The sequence below is a fragment of the Cydia splendana genome, chromosome 5, assembly GCF_910591565.1.
Source record: "Cydia splendana chromosome 5, ilCydSple1.2, whole genome shotgun sequence".
In the NCBI taxonomy this organism is placed as follows: Eukaryota; Metazoa; Arthropoda; class Insecta; order Lepidoptera; family Tortricidae; genus Cydia; species Cydia splendana.
Genome location: NC_085964.1, coordinates 7,719,384 through 7,738,281, shown reverse-complemented (window position 1 = coordinate 7,738,281; position 18,898 = coordinate 7,719,384). Strand labels below are relative to the sequence as shown.

Sequence of the window (18,898 nt, the reverse complement as noted above, 5' to 3'; positions counted from 1 at the left end):
GCAGTAAATTTTCAATTATACATCACAAATTTTAAGCCATAATATACAAATTACTCACTTTGGAACCACATGCTGGAAGCCATGTCGATATTCATGTTCAAAAGCCGGTATCACCACCTGTCACAAAATAATGAAATAATCATTGCACAATGCACATAAGTCTTCTCAGATGAGCCCAGCAACAGTAAGTGCCACGGCAAAATAATAACACTAACCTGGACCTGGACTTGTAGTTACCTGATATGTACGAATTGTACGAGAAGTATTTCCTGTTGAAATTATGAACGTCGAACGTGATTCCTAACAGCTTGACTCTATAGATAAAGTAGTGTGAACCATGCCAAGTGCAACGTCAAGTACGGCGCTCTTATCGAATACATATGAAAAAAAATAATTTATCCTTTTCGACGCCGTGTTAAACACAAAAACTGTCACGCGGACGCCACGTCACCGAAGTGTCAAAACTGAAATTGAACTTTATGCATATGCATGTAGGTCTATGTTGCTCTGTGGTCTGTGACCGATTAATCAGTCTTTGGCGTTGAACCTGCGGTGCGGATATATCGGTCATGGGCGTCCAAAAGGTTAATTCAGATAAATTGATCCATATGTTGTTAGTAAGTAAGAACATCTTCAAAAAATTATGTTAATATCAAAAGAACAAATTAAAAATAAAATGAATAGCTAATACTCGTATAAAACTAAGAGCAAGGCAGAGCAGAGGTAGCAACTACGAGAACGAGGATCGCGCGTCGCAATGTCGTGTTGTTTTTAATAGTCACTGCCAAGTCAGTGCAAAGTTAGCTTGGTCGCAGTCCTATCATACATATACTGCGTGTGTACCTGCTTGCGCTTGAAGTGGCTGGCCTGCAGCTTGTGCAGCGCGTGCGTGTGCCGCTCGGGCCACTCGGGCAGCACCACGAGGAAGGAGAGCGGCTCGGCCGAGTCCTGCAGCAGCCGCTCCATGTGCCGCAGCGCCGCCTCCAGCAGCTCCTCGCAGTACGGCGGGTGCGCCACCATCGACCCCGACACCGGCCGCAGCTCCAGGAACGGTCTACAAATAAAGTAACCATGTATACATCTATACATATAATAAAGATGAAGAGGGTCGAAAGTCACTGTACGTGGAAGATATTTGAAAAAAAGTTGGCTGGGAATACTTAGAATCGATAACAGAACACGTTCCAACAGTTTTTAGAATTTTTGTCTGTGTATGTACTCCTAACTCGTTCAAAAAGGGCGCTTCTTTACTTGAGAAGAATGAAACAATCATTAACATTCACAAATAAAGCCAATATATTAAAAATAATTTTCACACCTTATATATGAACTCAATAAGAATATCGTTAGCTAGTTTTGCGGTCGGGTCAGCGACATCTAGCGTGAGATTTGGTAAACCTTTTTGTATACAGTTACTCTACGGACGCGAACATGCCGCCCACCAAGAACAACAGTTCTTAACATAATAAAGATTAACAGAATAAACTTATTACAGTTTACTTAACCTTTAACAGAAATATAACATTCAACATAAATCTAACTTAAATATAACATTTAATCGGCTAATGGCAAAACACAGATTCTCGAAGTGGGTCTTTTTATTAGACTATTTTTACATCTAAGAGTAACAACTCGCGTTACCCTGTCCAAACCTGGATGTGTTTCAACCACTTGACCGAGGAGCCATCCAGCCGGTGGCAAATCAGGCTCTTTCACTAGAACCACATCGCCTATCTTGGGTTCTGGAGTTTGCTGAGTCCACTTGTGTCTTTGTAGGAACTGGTTTAAGTACTCTTGAGACCAGCGCCGCCAGAAATCCTGCATCATACGTTGGCATAATTGCCATCTACGTAATGGCGAAATTGGTACTTGGTCATAACGCTGATCTGGTGCTACAATCAGAGGTTCTCCCACGAGGAAATGACCTGGTGTTCATGGAAGAGATTCTCCATTGTCATCCATGCGCCACAGTGGCCTTGAATTCAGGCACGCCTCAATCTGCGATAGGACCGTGCTTGTCTCTTCAAAGGTGAGTGTGGCGTTCCCAATCACGCGTTTGAGATGAAATTTACAGGATTTTATCCCTGCCTCCCAAAGTCCTCCAAAGTTGGGGGCGTAAGGAGGAATAAAATGCCACTGTCCCGTTGGAGGCCATCCAGTCAGCTAGCTCAGGAACTAAACTTGACTTTTCTGCATTGAACAGATATTGAAGTTCCTTCGCTGCACCCACGAAATTAGACCCGTTATCACTATAGAGGTCGCTGCAGTAACCTCGCCTCGCGACAAATCTTTTGAAGGCAGCGAGAAATCCGGCAGTTGATAGTTCACTAACTGCTTCTATATGAACGGCTTTGGTAGCCATACATACAAATAGGCAAATATACCCTTTGTATGACTTGTTTCCCCTACCCTTGGAAACACGTATGTTGATGGGTCCGGCGTAATCTACCCCACTACGTACAAATGGCCTTGCCATGTTCACCCTAGGCGAGGGTAATTGGCCCATCAATTGGTTCCGAATGTTGGCTGCGTTACGAACACATGGAATACATTTCCTGACATGTGTTTTAGCTAAGTTCTTGAGACCTGGTATACAGAACTTAGCTCTAATGTAGTTGACCATCAGCGGTGCTCCTCCATGTAAAGTCTTGAAATGTGCATCCCGAAGGATAAGCTGAGTCAACCAAGCGGATTTCGGTAACAACATAGGATGTTTTTGATCGTAGGCTATGTCTGCACTCTGAAGCCGCCCACCAACACGGATTATTTCGGACTCATCGAGCTGTGGAGTAAACGAGGTAAGTTGACTTTTCTTCTTCAGTCTACCCCTTTTGATTTCTTCTATTTCTTTTGCATATGCTTGTTGCTGACTCTTTTTACCATGATTGCTAAAGCTTCGTCTAACTCTTCTTTCCGCAAGTAGGTATGATTTTTTCTTTTATTTTTCAGGAATCTTCGGCAGTACGCAACAACTCTCAATATCTTGGTGAGTGAAGAATACTTCGACCACATAGGATCTTCACCGTCCGATTCAGTCACCACAGTCTCCAGATGAGTATGTATTTTCCTTTCTTCTAGCTGAGTATTGACTGTCTTTGATGTTTTGTAGTTAATCACTTCTTGTTTCAGCCAAGCTGGCCCGGTTAGCCAGAGTTCAAAGTTACTTAATTCACATGCTGTGATCCCTCTTGATGCACAATCGGCCGGGTTTTGCTCTGACTTTACGTGCGACCATTGGCTCCGACTAGTGGCTGTCAAGATCTCGGAACATCGGTTCCCTATAAAAGTTTTCCATCTGCTTGGGTGACTGCTTAACCACGCCAATACCACCTCCGAGTCTGTCCATGCATGTATATTTGATTTTTCCACGTTTAGCACCTCAGAAACTTCAACTAATACTTTTGCTAGTAATACCGCCCCGCATAATTCCAGTCGAGGAATTGAAATTTGCTTGATTGGTGCAACCTTTGTTTTGCATGACACCAGACTGACGTGGATCAACCCTTCTGCATCAATAACGCGTAAATACTAGTGTCCGACCGAAACATGTTTTTTTGCCGAAACCGAAACCGAATCTTCGGCTTTGGCTCTAGTTTCGGCCGAAACCGAAACCGAAACCTTTGTAGACTTGTTAAAATCGTTGAAAAAATGTCATAAAACCGCTTTTACACACATATTATGGGGCTATCAACACCCAATGTCCTTGAAATTGATGTTACTTAAGCAGTTTTTTAAGAAAATTACTAGAGTTAAACCAATATAATTCTGCAACGATTTTGATAACACACGCAGTGCAAGTGTTATTTTAAACGTCAAAACTTCTATGAAATTGTGACGTATAAATAACATTTGCACTACTTGCACTGCGTATGCTATCAAAATCATTGCAGAATTTTCTTGGTCTAACTCTATTCATTCATCAGTCAAGCTAACATGTAGATACAGGGTCAACCAAATACGCGAGCGAAGCGAGCGCGAAATTTTTTGTTAACAATATCGCAAGGCTGGGTACCGATCTTCACCTGGGCCTAAAAGCCCGAAATGCCCCAGTGAGGCGAACTTTCATGAGAAGTCAAAGCCGTGCTTCAGGCTTCAGGATAAGTAGTTGAGCACAGACTCCAACCAATGTCTATTGTATTTAAAAGCGAGACCGCAGGCCGAGCATGGCGCAGCGAGGCCAAAGGCTAAGCTGAAGTAGAGGACATGTGGAACACAAACCAATGGTAAATTGAGGTAAAAAGTGAGGCTAAGGTCGAGCATTCGTATGAAAAATTGTACTGGGGACACTTTTAAGGGTTTCTTTTTCGTTTTAATCAATAGTCAGCTGTTCAGCCTCGCAAAATATTAACTATTGAGAAAATCAACTTTGCGGCACTAGTTGAGCGTAGCCTTTATTAGCCTCGCTTAAAATTTGCCAGTAGAGGTAGATAGGAAAATGACTGAATAAATGAGTGAATAAGAGCGAAAAAGACATCGTTCTACTCGGGCCGAGCTGATACTCGGCCAACGGCTACGTGCGACAGTGCTATCTCATTCACTCCGATACAATTAGACAGGGTGCGCGTTATAGGTATTGACAGCCTCTTAAGACTGCGTCGAGCGTCCAGTGGCGCCCTCATTAGTGGAATTGTGTTTTATAATAAACCAATTAATTTATGTACCTATACATGAATCAATATATGTAGGTATTAATATTGTTGTCCTACTTATTCCCCAACTTTTAGTCTTTGTCCGAAGTACCATTTCGTAAGTTTCGGCCCGGCCGAAAGGTTCGGCCGTTTTTTGGCCGAAACCGAAACTATGGCCGAAACATGATTTTTTGGCCGAAACTGGCCGAAACCGAAACCGAACCTTCGGTCGGACACTAGTAAATACACCACAGCGGCATATGCATCGTTCGACGCAACACTGAACCCATGTAGTTCAACTAACAGTTCATCAGTTCTGTGATTTGACCAGCGAGGAAGTCTGAATTTGGTGAGCTGTGACAATTCTTCTCTATAGCACAGCCATTCTTCAAGCAATGGAGACGGTAGCTCTTGATCCCACTCGATGCCTGCCAACCAAAGCTTTTGAATGAACATTTTTGCTTTAACGATGCTTGGAGCTATCCATCCAAGAGGGTCATATAGTTTTGCTATGTCTGATGTAACCTTTCTTTTAGTTACAGGTGCTGTTGGCGGAGGTAGCTGAACTGTATAAGCAAATTCGTCCCGATTTCGATCCCAGGTAAGACCTAATATCTTATTTACCGCCTCTTGCTTCATCTCTATTTTCTTATACTCTTCTTTTCCTGCTGTGCTTTCTCGAATTTCTTCTAACATAGCTTTGCTATTGCTTGACCATTTTTGAAGTTCAAAGCCTCCTTTGCTCAATAGCGTCTTCATTTGGTGGTAGATCTCTACTGCTTCCTGCTTGGATTGACAACCAGACATCAGGTCGTCCATGTAGAAATCCTGATGTATCCGACTAGCAGCAAGAGGGAATTCTGCACCCTCGTCCAAGGCTACTTGAATCAACGTTTTGACAGCTAGGTATGGAGCTGATGAGACCCCAAAAGTAACTCTATTTAACTTGTATTCCTTTACTTCTTCATTATTGTTCTCTGTCCACAGGATGCGTTGGTACTTAGTGTCTCTTTCGTCGACTAATACTTGCCGGTACATCTTGACAATATCGGCAATGAAGACAACGGGATGCATTCGCCAACGCATGATTATGTGCCTCAATTCTGACTGTAATGTAGAACCCACCATAAGGTCACTGTTTAAGGACACCCCGTTTGTGCCCTTGCAAGAAGCATCAAAAACTATACGAACCTTAGTGGTTTCTCGTTCGTCACGCACAACAGCATGCTAAGGTAAGTACAATCCTTGTTCCGTAGATTCTTGTTCTGACAATGGTTCCATGTGATTTAAATCCCTGTATTCATGGAACACCTTGGTGTATTCTGTTTGCAGGCGCTCATCGGTTTGAAGTTTCCTTTCCAGATAGTGAAATCTTCTCAAAGCTATCTCTCTGGACCCACCATCTACACAGGCTGGTTGTTCATCCCTGAACGGTAATCTAACAACGTATCGGCCGTTCTCATCTCGTGTAGTAGTCGCCTCGTATATCTCCTCACATCTTTGTTCTTCAGGTGTTAAAATCCTTTGTTTGTTGCTAGGTTCTGATTCAAGTTCCCAAAAAGACCTCAGCAACTGTTCCACTTGTGTATGCATGCTGACCAGTTTGCAGGAGACGTTCGCCTGTAAACCTATTTCACCGCATAAAATCCATCCCAGAGACGTCTTTTGTGCCACCGTCGTCTCCTGAGGAGATTTGAATAAACCTGGTTGAATGATCCGAGCATAGACCTTTGCTCCCAACAACATGTCTATTTTATTTGGAGTGTGATACTCCGGATGTGCGAGCTCAACACTTTGCAACTCGGGCCAGGATGTAAATGATACCTTTGCAGAGGGTTGGTTCGAGGTAACTCTGTCTACCACATATGCTGTGACCTCAATGGCACTGTTAGTGCCAGAGCGCGATGCAATTGTAACTTGAACCGTAGACTTCAGCACTGTAATCAGCTGACCTCTCAATCCCGTCACTGAAACCTTAGTTGGGGTTTGTTTTAACCCGAGTAACTGCACTGTAGCTGAAGTGATAAATGAGACTTCTGAACCCGGATCTATTAGTGCCCTTATTAGATGATCTTCTTTTTTTTCCCATGTTTTGGCTTTTACAACAGCGGTAGCCAGTAACCCTTGCTGAGAGACTTCGTTCACGAAGTGATTTGAAACACTGGTTCCCGGTGTAGCTTCTAACGATGGATTTGTGAGTTGCTGTGTGTGAACTTGTGCCACAGTTTGACTAGCTGATGGCTCCTTCCCTTCATTGGCTTGAGTGTCCCCTTTTTGATGTAACAGCGAGTGATGTCGCCTGTTACAGATTTGACAATTTGTCGTCAGTTTGCAGTATCTGGCAGAGTGATTATTACCCAAACAGTTGAAACACATCCCATTAGTTTGAACAAAATTACGCTTAACATTGACATCTAAAGCATTGAAATCTTTGCAATGTATTATCCTATGCTCCCCTTTACAGTAATTACAAGATATATTGTTGGAGATATGCAGATTACTAACTTTTTGCACCTGATTGCCCTTGACCTGACTAAAATTTCCCTTGTAATTGTTGTTTACATATTTAGGTTTCTGGGCAAATCCCGTTTTTGGTTCCAAAAATTCTAAAGAATTATATCGTGTTTGCAAAAAGTCTTTAAATTGTTCCAGTGTCGGTAACTCTTCAGGCAGAGATACAGATTCGCTTACTTTACATTCCCAGTTTTTCCGACTTTCTGGATCCAATTTATGACTAACAATGTAAATGATAATAATATCCCAAGTGCTTGTATCAATTTTGAGGCTAGACAATGCATTCAACGTTTCTGTAGTACAATCTAACATATGCTTTATGTCAGTGGCAGACTCAGTCAGAAGAGTCTTTTGTGCAAAAAATCTTTTTAATATGCAATTCGCCAAATATTGCTTGTTATATTATAGCGACTCTCTAACTGGGCCCAACACTGGACATAACTTTCGCTAGAAATGGGTATGTGTCTGAGAAGCTGCTCCGCTTCGCCTGTCAAATGTGCCTTGAGATAGTGAAGCTTCTGGATATCATCGATGTCCTTATTTTTGTGGATGAGTGAAATAAACAAATCCCGAAATCCTGTCCACTCCTCGTATTTTCCCGAAAAAATTGGAATCGTGATCTTAGGGAGCTTCACGTGACTCGATTTTGACATTGAGTAGTTGACAATATGGGACTATCATTGCTGGTTGTTGCCTTTAACTTGCTCATAGCGTTCTTAAGCTCGCATTTGTAATCTATGTATAACTCGTTGGTCGCATCATACACATCATCCTTCATGTATGCAGTATCTTGTAGCACATCTTGCTCTGGCAACATCAGTATCTGCATATGCATACGTGAAAACTGATCCCATATTTTCTCTAAGTTTTCAAGTCTGGTTTCAACTTACGAGATGGTAATCCGCTCCTTTGGAGACTTTTTGTAGTTACTGAATGCCTTGCTGATGCGAATGCTTTGATCCGTTTGAAAATTTACACTAGCTCCCATCTTACTACTCATCTTGAAAAATTACAAGTCCCAGCAAATCTTATCATAAACTTTCTAAGTCCCAAATAGTCACTCGTAAATCATCTGCTAAGTCCTCATACAGTAAATCTTGAAAAAATTACAAGTGTTTTTTGCTCTCAAATTTTCTAAGTGTTTGGCTGATGTACTTCGATATGAAATCGGGCATAGGTTCCCCGTCGGATCACTTTTTCTTAAATTATTCTAAGTCTTAAACACTTTGAAATTGTCTTCTGTCTATGAATTTTTCTAAGTCCAAATGTGACAGTTCTATTTTCCAAATATTATTTTGACAGGTGACAGTTCCAATTAATGACACTTTGCACAGATAAACATAAATGTACTCACAATCATGGTCTAATAAAACATGGTCTTGTATTCCCAGAGTGACACGGGCCTACGTCACAATAACATTGCCACTTTATTTCAACATAACATGTTACATGGGTACATTATACCTATGGTTAATAAGTTAAATATTTCTTTATAATTTTATAATTTTCATTTATATGTATTTTATCTTAAATTTTACAATAACACGTCATTTTTAATTATTCGTTAGCAATATCTTCCGATTCACGAAAGAAATTTCAGACGTTCGGGTAATTCTGTTTACATTACTGGCAACACAGGATAGCGCTGTCACATTTGACAATTCGGATCTAGATAACTTCATGCCCTGACCGTCATCCTTGTCGAACGCGTGTTAATTGTTATTTCCTTCTCGCTCAGTGTCAGCAGTCGCAGTGTTTTCCAAACTTTTCACGTCTTAAGCTTGGTAATTAATGTGTAACTGTGAATTAGTTTTCCAAACGTTTGTCTTGTATAGATAAATAAAGTTTAATTTAATACATTAGATTTGTTTTATTTTACTATGTTTCTACATGAAGAACTTAAAATTAATGCCGTTAAAATAATTTTCACCGTTGGTTAAAATTCTCCCACATTTTAAAGTTTGAGAACCTGTAAAAACAGCATGATGACGTAGGCCCGTGTCAGTTAGGTCATACGCGAATCTCGGAATAGAGTACCAGGCGGAGTATATTATTATACCATGCTCACAATTTGAAATCTTCTTACACTTCACTAGTACTTGAACCTTAGTTGAATCATCCCGCCAAGTTGATCCACCGTGACGCCACTCAAGGTCACAGCGCTGCTGACTCCGTCGACTGCTCCAATCCGCTGCCGCCCTCGGAGACTGCACCCTCGACAACAATCCGTTGCCACTTGGTGCAGGAAGCACTACTAAAATACTTAAGGCCCACAGTACATCCGGTTCTTTAAGGACCAATGTATGTACTCCTAACTCGTTCAAAAAGTGCGCTTCTTTACTTGAGAAGAATGAAACAATCATTAACATTCACAAATAAAGCCAATATATTAAAAATATATTTTCACACCTTATATATGAACTCAATAAGAATATCGTTAGCTAGTTTTGCGGTCGGGTCAGCGACATCTAGCGTGAGATTTGGTAAACCTTTTTGTATACAGTAGGGATGTTACGGAGCTCCGGTTCCGTTTCCGTTAAGGCGGAACTTCCGTTTGGTATTACACATCCGTTTCTGTTCCGGTTCCGTTATGTTTGAAACGGAAGTTATAACGGATGTCAATGCTTCGTGCGGCGGCGGCGTACACCAAAAACAAACAGGTTCATACCAGTCATTCGCTCATCGCCCCGCTTGCCACGTGCTACGCTAATTTGTTGTTTGTTTGTATACTTTGTTTTATTCGTGTTATTAAAATTAAAATCGTATGTGTTCTGTTGTGTACTGACTACTGACTGTATGTAGTGTGTGTGGTGAATGTTAGTGTGTAAAAAAACGCACAATGAAGCCGAAATCAAGTTCGATTTGGAACTATTTTGATGAAGTAAGTGGGGACACGGCTAGGGCTTCCAAATACCGGACTTCTTACAATACCGGTATTAATACCGAAACTGTCTTCATCAATACCGGGATCCCGGTATTGAATATGAATCGCTTAAAAAATTATAGTTTTATTGAAAAAGGGGAATTAAAAAGGGTTACTGTAACACCAGATATGTCCTAAAAGCTTTTAGAACAATAAACAATCAATGTCAAATAAATTAAATTAGTTTGCCATACTGCAGTTCCCTGATCCTTGCTCTTTTCTTAAAAATTTATATTAATCTCAGTGTCAGGATTCATCCACCACCAACCACCAAATATTTATCTGACGTTCAGGCAACGATCTTATTTCAATAATAAAATAAGGGCTAGATGCAATTTAGATGCGTCTGACGTGTAGTAAGCTTCTTAATAAAGCCGAATATAAACATTCTAATGGATATAAATGGTTTATAGTGCAAATTTTCCTTATTTTTGAAAATACCGGGATCCCGGTATTGCATTTAAAAATACCGGTATTGAAAAATACCTTTAAAAAGACGGGATCCCGGTATTTCGGGATCCCGGGATCCCGGTATTGGAAGCCCTAGACACGGCTAAGTGTAAACTTTGTCTGAAGGTTTATTCTAGAAAGGGGTAAACGACTACATCGTTAAAAAGTCAGGCTCCGATTCTGGTTCCGGTTCCGTTTACGGTTCCGTTTCCGTTTTCGGTTCCGTTAAACTAAATTGAAAACATCTGTTTCCGTTTTCGGTTCCGATAAAACCACATCCGTTACATCCCTGGTATACAGTTACTCTACGGACGCGAACAGTCTGTTTATTTGACCGCGCATCACGTGAAAAAGGGCTGAACGGTTGAATAATTGTGTTGATTTAATAATACAACAAAATTAAACGACAATAAATTAATTGCCACACATTGCACAGTGCCATCTTTTGGGGAACTGAGTAAACATTAAGTAGGTAATCAAGAAAACTAAAAATGAGTTTACATAGACATAGTTACGTAGTGGTAAAATAAACACACATAATTATCAACACGAGTATAATTAGTGAATAGAATCAGGCGTTACTTTGCGGAAATCCATATTAATTAAAACGAAAATATTACTTTGCTAATCCGCAAAGCACTTATTAGATACAGGTCACACTTTATCTGAGAATCATTCTTTTGATATTTTACATGTTTGCGAAAAGGGATTGCGTTTGGGTGTTCTGGAACAACTGGAAATAATTAGGTACAACAATAGGGGCATGATTCTTAACGAACAATTGAATGTTGCGTCATCGCCGTTATTACGAATTTTTCCATCTCACTCACACTTGCACAGTAGGGGGAGTGGTCAAGGTATAAATATGGCCGACCATTCTAGACAGGTCCATGGTCTAATAAAACATGGTCTTCTATTCCCAGAGTGACACGGGCCTACGTCACAATAACATTGCCACTTTATTTCAACATAACATGTTACATGGGTACATTATACCTATGGTTAATAAGTTAAAATATTTCTTTATAATTTTATAATTTTCATTTATATGTATTTTATCTTAAATTTTACAATAACACGTCATTTTTAATTATTCGTTAGCAATATCTTCCGATTCACGAAAGAAATTTCAGACGTTCGGGTAATTCTGTTTACATTACTGGCAACACAGGATAGCGCTGTCACATTTGACAATTCGGATCTAGATAACTTCATGCCCTGACCGTCATCCTTGTCGAACGCGTGTTAATTGTTATTTCCTTCTCGCTCAGTGTCAGCAGTCGCAGTGTTTTCCAAACTTTTTACGTCGTAAGCTTGGTAATTAATGTGTAACTGTGAATTAGTTTTTCAAACGTTTGTCTTGTATAGATAAATAAAGTTTAATTTAATACATTAGATTTGTTTTATTTTACTATGTTTCTACATGAATAACTTAAAATTAATGCCGTTAAAATAATTTTCACCGTTGGTTAAAATTCTCCCACATTTTAAAGTTTGAGAACCTGTAAACAGCATGATGACGTAGGCCCGTGTCAGTTAGGTCATACGCGAATCTCGGAATAGAGTACCAGGCGGAGTATATTATTATACCATGGACAGGTCATTGCGTTGCCGGGCGTCAGACCGTCAACAACTCCTGAGGATGCCTCGTAGAGAGGCGAAACACGTGTCGAGGATTATTCTTTTGGTGGTGGTTTGTTATTAAGGAATGCAAATCGGTTATTTTTTGTATGGAAATAACCGCGGTTTCGGTTAAAAACCGAATATTTCCATACAAAAAATAACCGATTTGCATTCCCTATTTGTTATATTTATTTGCGTATTTCTTTTTGCGGTGGGAGGGCGGGAATATTAATTGCATGTAAAAATACGCAAGTAAATATAACGGGTTAGCACTGATTGACTAGCACGTTATCTTTTCACGGATTAGCAAAGTAATATTTTCGTTTTAACGAGTATAATTGCATAATTATTTAAAATTATTAATTTTCTCCGTCATGAATTATACCTAATCGTAATTATATCGCATCCATATCAAATCCATATTCATACGTATTAAGCTCTTAATAATGGCCACGAAAATGGGTACTTTGAAAAAAAAAACATTGACCTCTGTCATTTGCAGTGCCGGATTAACCCTTTTAAGCAAAATAAGCACTTGCTTAGGGCACCACGTCTAGGGGGCACCAAAACCGTAGGCAAAAAAACGCGCAGGCTGCATCAGCATTGCAGTCGTCGTGGAGTACCTACATGAAACTTTTATACGTGTACAAGTACCCATCTAATAACGAAGGGTTGTAGGGATCAGGTAAGAGAGTGAGGGTACGTAAAGAACATCTCCAACGTAGGCTTTCGATCTAACCTTACGCGGAGGCCTTTAAAGTCATGGAAAAAAAATCTTGGGCTTGCGGCCAGCCGATTTTTTCGACATAGGTTACCGATTTTATAGCGAATTTTGCTCTCTTGCACGCCAGATTTGTCGGCCAAACCGAGTTGCTCCTTAGCCGCGATCCTGATACCTAACTGTCAAAGTGTTATAAGGGGCCCCGTGAAAGCCGAAAACTAGTAGCATCCTATCAAGTAGCGCTTTCGAGTGAAGCCAAAGAGCGAGCAGTAGAAGAGTCGTGATTACATGCATAGATTCGATTTCAAGCCAATCTTCTGTAGTTCGGCGTTAGGTCTTATGCGAAGCCTTCTGCCTTACGGCAAAGTTGATCTTCTGCCTTAATTACACTTGGGCGTGGATCCAAATCCAAGCTTTCATCTTTCGCAGCTGGGCTTTCTGCCTTGCTCACACTTCGCCAATTCAATTCACTTAGTCAATTCCAAGCTCTGCTTTCTTGCATCTTTTCTGTATTAAAACAACCTCGCTGAGACCCTTAAATATCGAGCCCTATGCGAAGCTAGGCTGATAGAAAACTATCCCATCCCTTCTCTGTATGAAATCCTGGATTCGCGCCTGGTTGGGACAAAAAGTAAAAATGTACAACTGTCTATCAAATTGTGTTTTTTATAGAGTCAGACCAAGAATAGTCTGCAGCGGATTTGATAGCCCTCGCAGTGCAAGTGTTATTTTAAACGTCAAACTTCTATGAAATTATGACGTATAAATGACACTTGCACTGCGTGGGCTATCAAATTCGCTGCAGACTTTTTATGGACCGACTCTATCGAAAAATTTTCGCGCTCGCTTCGCTCGCGTTTTCAATAACTTTCTATGGTATGATAAAGGTGACGTTCGGGTGGCTACTGCAGCAGCATTACTCTGTTGCAACGTTACTCAACTGCTGCAGCACTGTCAATTTTCGTGTTAATGTGACTGATTTCCATACTAAAAGTAAAAATGTACAACTGTCTATCAAATTGCGTTTTTATATAGAAAAATATTCGCGCTCGCTTCGCTCGCGTTTTCTATCACTTTCTAAGATATGATAAAGGTGACACTCGGTTGGCGACTGCAGCAGAATTACTCTGTTGCAACGTTACTGCTGCAGCACTGTCAATTTTCGTGATAAAATGATGTGACTTATTTCCATACTAAAAGTAAAAATGTACAACTGTCTATCAAATTGCGTTTTTAAATCGAAAAATTTTCGCGCTCGCTTCGTTCGCGTTTTCAATCACTTTCTAAGATATAATAAAGATGACATTCGGGTGGCGACTGCAGCAGCATTACTCTGTTACAACGTTACTGCTGCAGCACTGTCAATTTTCGTGATAAAATGATGTGACTGATTTCCATACTACAAGTAAATATGTACAACTGTCTATCAAATTGCGTTTTTATATCGAACAATTTTCGCGCTCGCTTCGCTCGCGTTTCAAAAACATTCTAAGATATGATAAAGGTAACATTCGGGTGGCGACTGCAGCAGCTTAGGTACTCTGTTGCAACGTTACTGCTGCGGCACTGTCAATTTTCGTGATAAAATTTTCTGTTTTTCATTTTATATTATTTTAATTTGACGATCATTATGAGATATTCGTGCTTAGCTTAACCATATTGACATTGATTTTCTTTTATATTATTTGACATTGTTAATAATTATTTAATTAATCGATTGCTTATAATGGTTTTTAAATTGTGTATTGCTTGACATTTGTATAATTATAATTGTAGTGTGTGTACTACGCCTTACCCACACACGTGCATAGCTTAGTATATAAAGGCTTGTACTTGTTATTTAAGACAGAATAAACCTATATTCAGTACGAACGAGTTCTCCTTTACGTCCTACCTCACATGGCGACCCTGCCAGTGCGGCCTTGCGCTGCACTGGCGGCGCGCTGCGCCAGCCAGAAGTACTGGCCTTGGTGAAAATATTGGAACATTCAGTGTAATAAAAAGACTAATACTCGTAATACAAAAAGTGAATGTGAAAAGTTTAGACTAATTATAACAATTAAATTGTGTGCAACGTGGACAAGTACCTAGTGCAAATGCAAAAAAATACCTAAATAAGTATTTTAAAATTAGACGTGGCAAAAAGACAAATGTGAAAATGGACTTAAATAAAATAAAAATTATAATAAAATAAAATAAAAACCGCTGATAAACTTGGAAGTTGCAGCCGGGAGCTTGTTCGCGTCCCGGACCCCAGACTTGACCTTGCCGGAGTTGGAGTCGAGAACAAGGTGGAAATGTAATCGTGAGATATTCAAAGGCAGGTGCGGTACACAGTGTGGTGTTACGTTATATACAGTTGATTGTCCATTTTTTTTTCTCGTGTTAAATAAGTATAGTGTTATTTTCGTTGTCATTTCTTATTTTACATTTCTTTTCTTTTATTAAATAATTAAAATTAAAATAAGTGACATTATGTAAGCTATTGCTTTCATGGAAATGAAGTTTACTTTTTTTTTTTAATTTTTCCTAATTTGGTGCTAACGTATAATTTAAAGATGTGGCTTAATATTTCTTTTTTTTTTTTTTTTAAATAAGTATGCTGCTTAATAACGAAATAATAGTATGGTTAAAAGAAAGGCACATATTCATTTCATTTCCTAGCTCCATGTAAATTAAAAGTATTATTTAATCATATTTTAGCATTTCGTAATTTTATTTTATTTGGTACACTTAAAAATAGATTATTTCTGCACTTGGATACAAAATTCGTCATAGTGTACAACTGTACAAGTAAGGCGTGCCATCCGCGGCGTGAGTTCACATAAAAGGGATTGGAATGTAGCTTCTGTTATTACATCTCGAATTTCAGTTTCAACATAATGTCTTATGAATGTATTGTGCAACAATTTAGATTATTTCAATTTTGTCGTATTTAAACTTAATGATTACATATAGAGACATGCCGACTTTTAACCATGTTAAGTTAAAATGTTAGTACTTAAATGGATATTATTTATGTGTTTAAATTTAAGATTTTAGTCAAGATTTTTTTTGTTTGGACTTGACGATAATATTTTTACACGGATGGAACAATAATAAGCACGGTAAATGACATTGTAAAAATATTTTTAAAGTAAAAAAAAATATAGGAGATCGAGTCACAGGAGATATTTACGAAAATATAAAATCATTGATAAGTATAGGAATGGAAAGGATACAAAAAGTTTATATTAATAAGGCATAGGAATGTTTTGATTTGTTTTGACGTTGGATTTTATGGCTAGAGGTTTTATTACAGTTTGTAATTGTATGTAAGTATATGAGGTGAGATAGAAAGGAATAGGTCTTAGGTAGGTTTTCTAAGTATAACTGGATTTTGGTTGGAATAATGGAGATGGTATTTGATTGATATTAGATGGCGCGTTAGTGAAGTTCGGGTAAACTGAAGCAGATAAGTATTTCGAAGAACGATTAGCCTGATCAACTAAGAGTTGTTGAAATTCTTATTTGTTGAAGTTTTATGGTATTGTGTTTATGTGCTTGGTTTATGAATGTATTTTTTTTTGACAGAGGGTAATATGAAAGATAATTAATTAAATATGCCTATCGCATCTTCGGTGGCCCGAGAGGCGGCCTTGAGCGATTAGGGTAACAAGGGTACACCAGGATACAAGGCAGGCACGGAATCCTTGGATGTCTGACCATGATTCGGTCGAGTATCAATTGTGGAGACTCCTTGGACACATGGAAGGTTATGATGTAAGGATGTGTTAAAAGAACTGCCTGTATGAGTATAGAAATAGTATGTGTGCGCGCTTTAAATTAAATTTCCTTGTATCCTGAGCTAATAAATATATGTATATTTTAAGGTCGGCCGACCATGGAAATAAATGCGTTGTGTACCCTTGCCAAAAAAAAGAGAGGCACGCTTTAGATGCACGATTAAATGAATGTTATTATATAAGTAATAAATGAAATAAAGACGTCTATTACTTAAAAATAAGACTTGCAAGTGAATTAATTAATATACTTACTGAAATAATTATGATTATGAGAGTTATCTCAAGGTACCTACCTAGGAACTAACACACATGTACGCGTACGTAACATTTGGACTATGAAATGTATTGACGAATACTTTTGGATGAGAAAAATTATAAAAAGAATACCTACTGTAGTTTTAAGTTCTCGTATTAAATCAATTGTGTTTAATTCTGAATCTTATCGTTTAGTTTTTAATAAGAATATTGTACTTGTATTATTGTGTTGTATCCTGAACATGTAGATGGAATATTAAAAGCGAAATACCTTTTTTTGTTTTTTAAAGACCTATGTTATTAAAATCTGTAATCTTTCATTTAATTTTTATATAAGTATCTTAACGAATTGAAATTATCCGCTTGCCAGATATTCTTTTTTCGATTTTAAAAGTTTGTTCTTTTAATCTACACACACTTGTTTTTGTAAAAGTTACTGCATGTAATTTAGTTTCTTTATCAATTTAATTATTTTTTATTGTTTTATTTCCTGTGTTTTCTATTTCTATTCTTAATTGTTTACTATTTACTCTTCATTTATATAAAAAAAATAGATCTTTATGTTTGTATTCAAGAATAATATATTTTTTTTCGTCTTTTTAAGGGGGAAGGTGTAGTGTGTGTACTACGCCTTACCCACACAAGTGCATAGCTTAGTATATAAAGGCTTGTACTTGTTATTTAAGACAGAATAAACCTATATTCAGTACGAACGAGTTCTCCTTTACGTCCTACCTCACATAATCAATTGTTATTTTCCTACTTGACGATCATAATATAAATTCGTATAGATTAGTGTAAAATAATTTATATTGTAATTTCATATTATGAAATAAATAAATCTAAATCTAAAATGATGTGACTGATTTCCATGCCTTCCCGAAAAAATCGAATCATTCGCGAAAGTCTCGCAACGTATTGAAGTTACAAGGGGCACGTGGTCTTCCTCAGGAGTCTGAAGAAGACCACGGTGAGTGGCGCTCTAGCCAGGCAGGCCGCTTCGCTTTCGCTCGCGTGCGTATACCTTACTGTATCGTCCGGTCCGCATATCCATCTGTCAACTTTACTTGACACAGATCGAATTCCACGCGGGCGGAGCCGCGGGCACAGCTAGTTATTTAATAAGTGTGCGGCGCGACGCGTGTCGTAGTGAACCTTGTCAGAATGCACAAAGGTTGATAAATATTGGGCTGTAGCCGGTCGCGTCAGTTGACGTCATTGGCGATCAAGGGGTTTTGATTGTAGGGATATTAAAAAAAAAGTCGTGCGGCGGATTATGACAGCCGAACTAGAACGCGCTATACAACGTCATAATTATGTTTTGTGGTAAATTAATTGTCAAACTTCACCTTATGATAACCAACCCGAGTTACCGAAAAATGCATATTAGGGCCGTGCGCCGTGTAGACATCTAATTTAGCTGTCGAATTTGATGGCAGGAATGTTCAGGAAGGTCAATGAAAATTCGTAAAGAAATGAAATAATGTCCGTTGCGGCACGCTGAAGTTGATTTAAAGTATGTTAAAACATTTTGCATTAGCAGCAGTGCGAATTCCACCGCCGTTGTGTGCTGAGAGCCTACCGCCAGCAATGCCAGCATGGAAATATCGAAAATCGTCTCTTGCATATGCAGATGGAGCTGTGAAAGATGCGTGTCGATATTATGATTCTCTCTCTAATTAATAGTATACAGAATAAACGTACCCACGAGATCCAAAGTAAGAGTCAGTATCGGCGAACGCCGAGCAGTACTGACGGAAGTAACAGTCGAGAGGTGACGCGAAGCACTCAAACGTGACGCCGAAGCAGCGGTGCAAGCACTCGAGCACGGGCACGGGCAGCGCCATCTGTGCGAGCTGCGCGTCGCCGCCCGCGCCCACCCACGCCGCGTAGCGCCGCAGCACGCACCACACGCGGGAGAGGAACTGCTCGAACTTCTTGTCATCGAAACAGCTGTACCGGTATAGGCACTCCTGAAAATAAAGCGAGGTAGTAGTAA

The 18,898-nt window shown here is 39.2% G+C and overlaps 1 protein-coding gene across 1 annotated transcript in view; it reads right to left on the bottom strand.

Annotated features, from left to right (window-relative positions):
* The window catches only part of LOC134790667 (mRNA (2'-O-methyladenosine-N(6)-)-methyltransferase), a 30,559-nt gene that overhangs the window by 4,099 nt on the left and 7,562 nt on the right, over positions 1–18,898 (bottom strand). The window contains exons 4-6 of the mRNA XM_063761556.1: positions 18,604–18,872; positions 844–1,054; positions 59–117 (exon numbers count right to left, since the gene is read on the bottom strand). Coding sequence (XP_063617626.1) covers positions 59–117; positions 844–1,054; positions 18,604–18,872 — 539 coding nt within the window. The remainder of the gene's footprint in view (positions 1–58; positions 118–843; positions 1,055–18,603; positions 18,873–18,898) is intronic.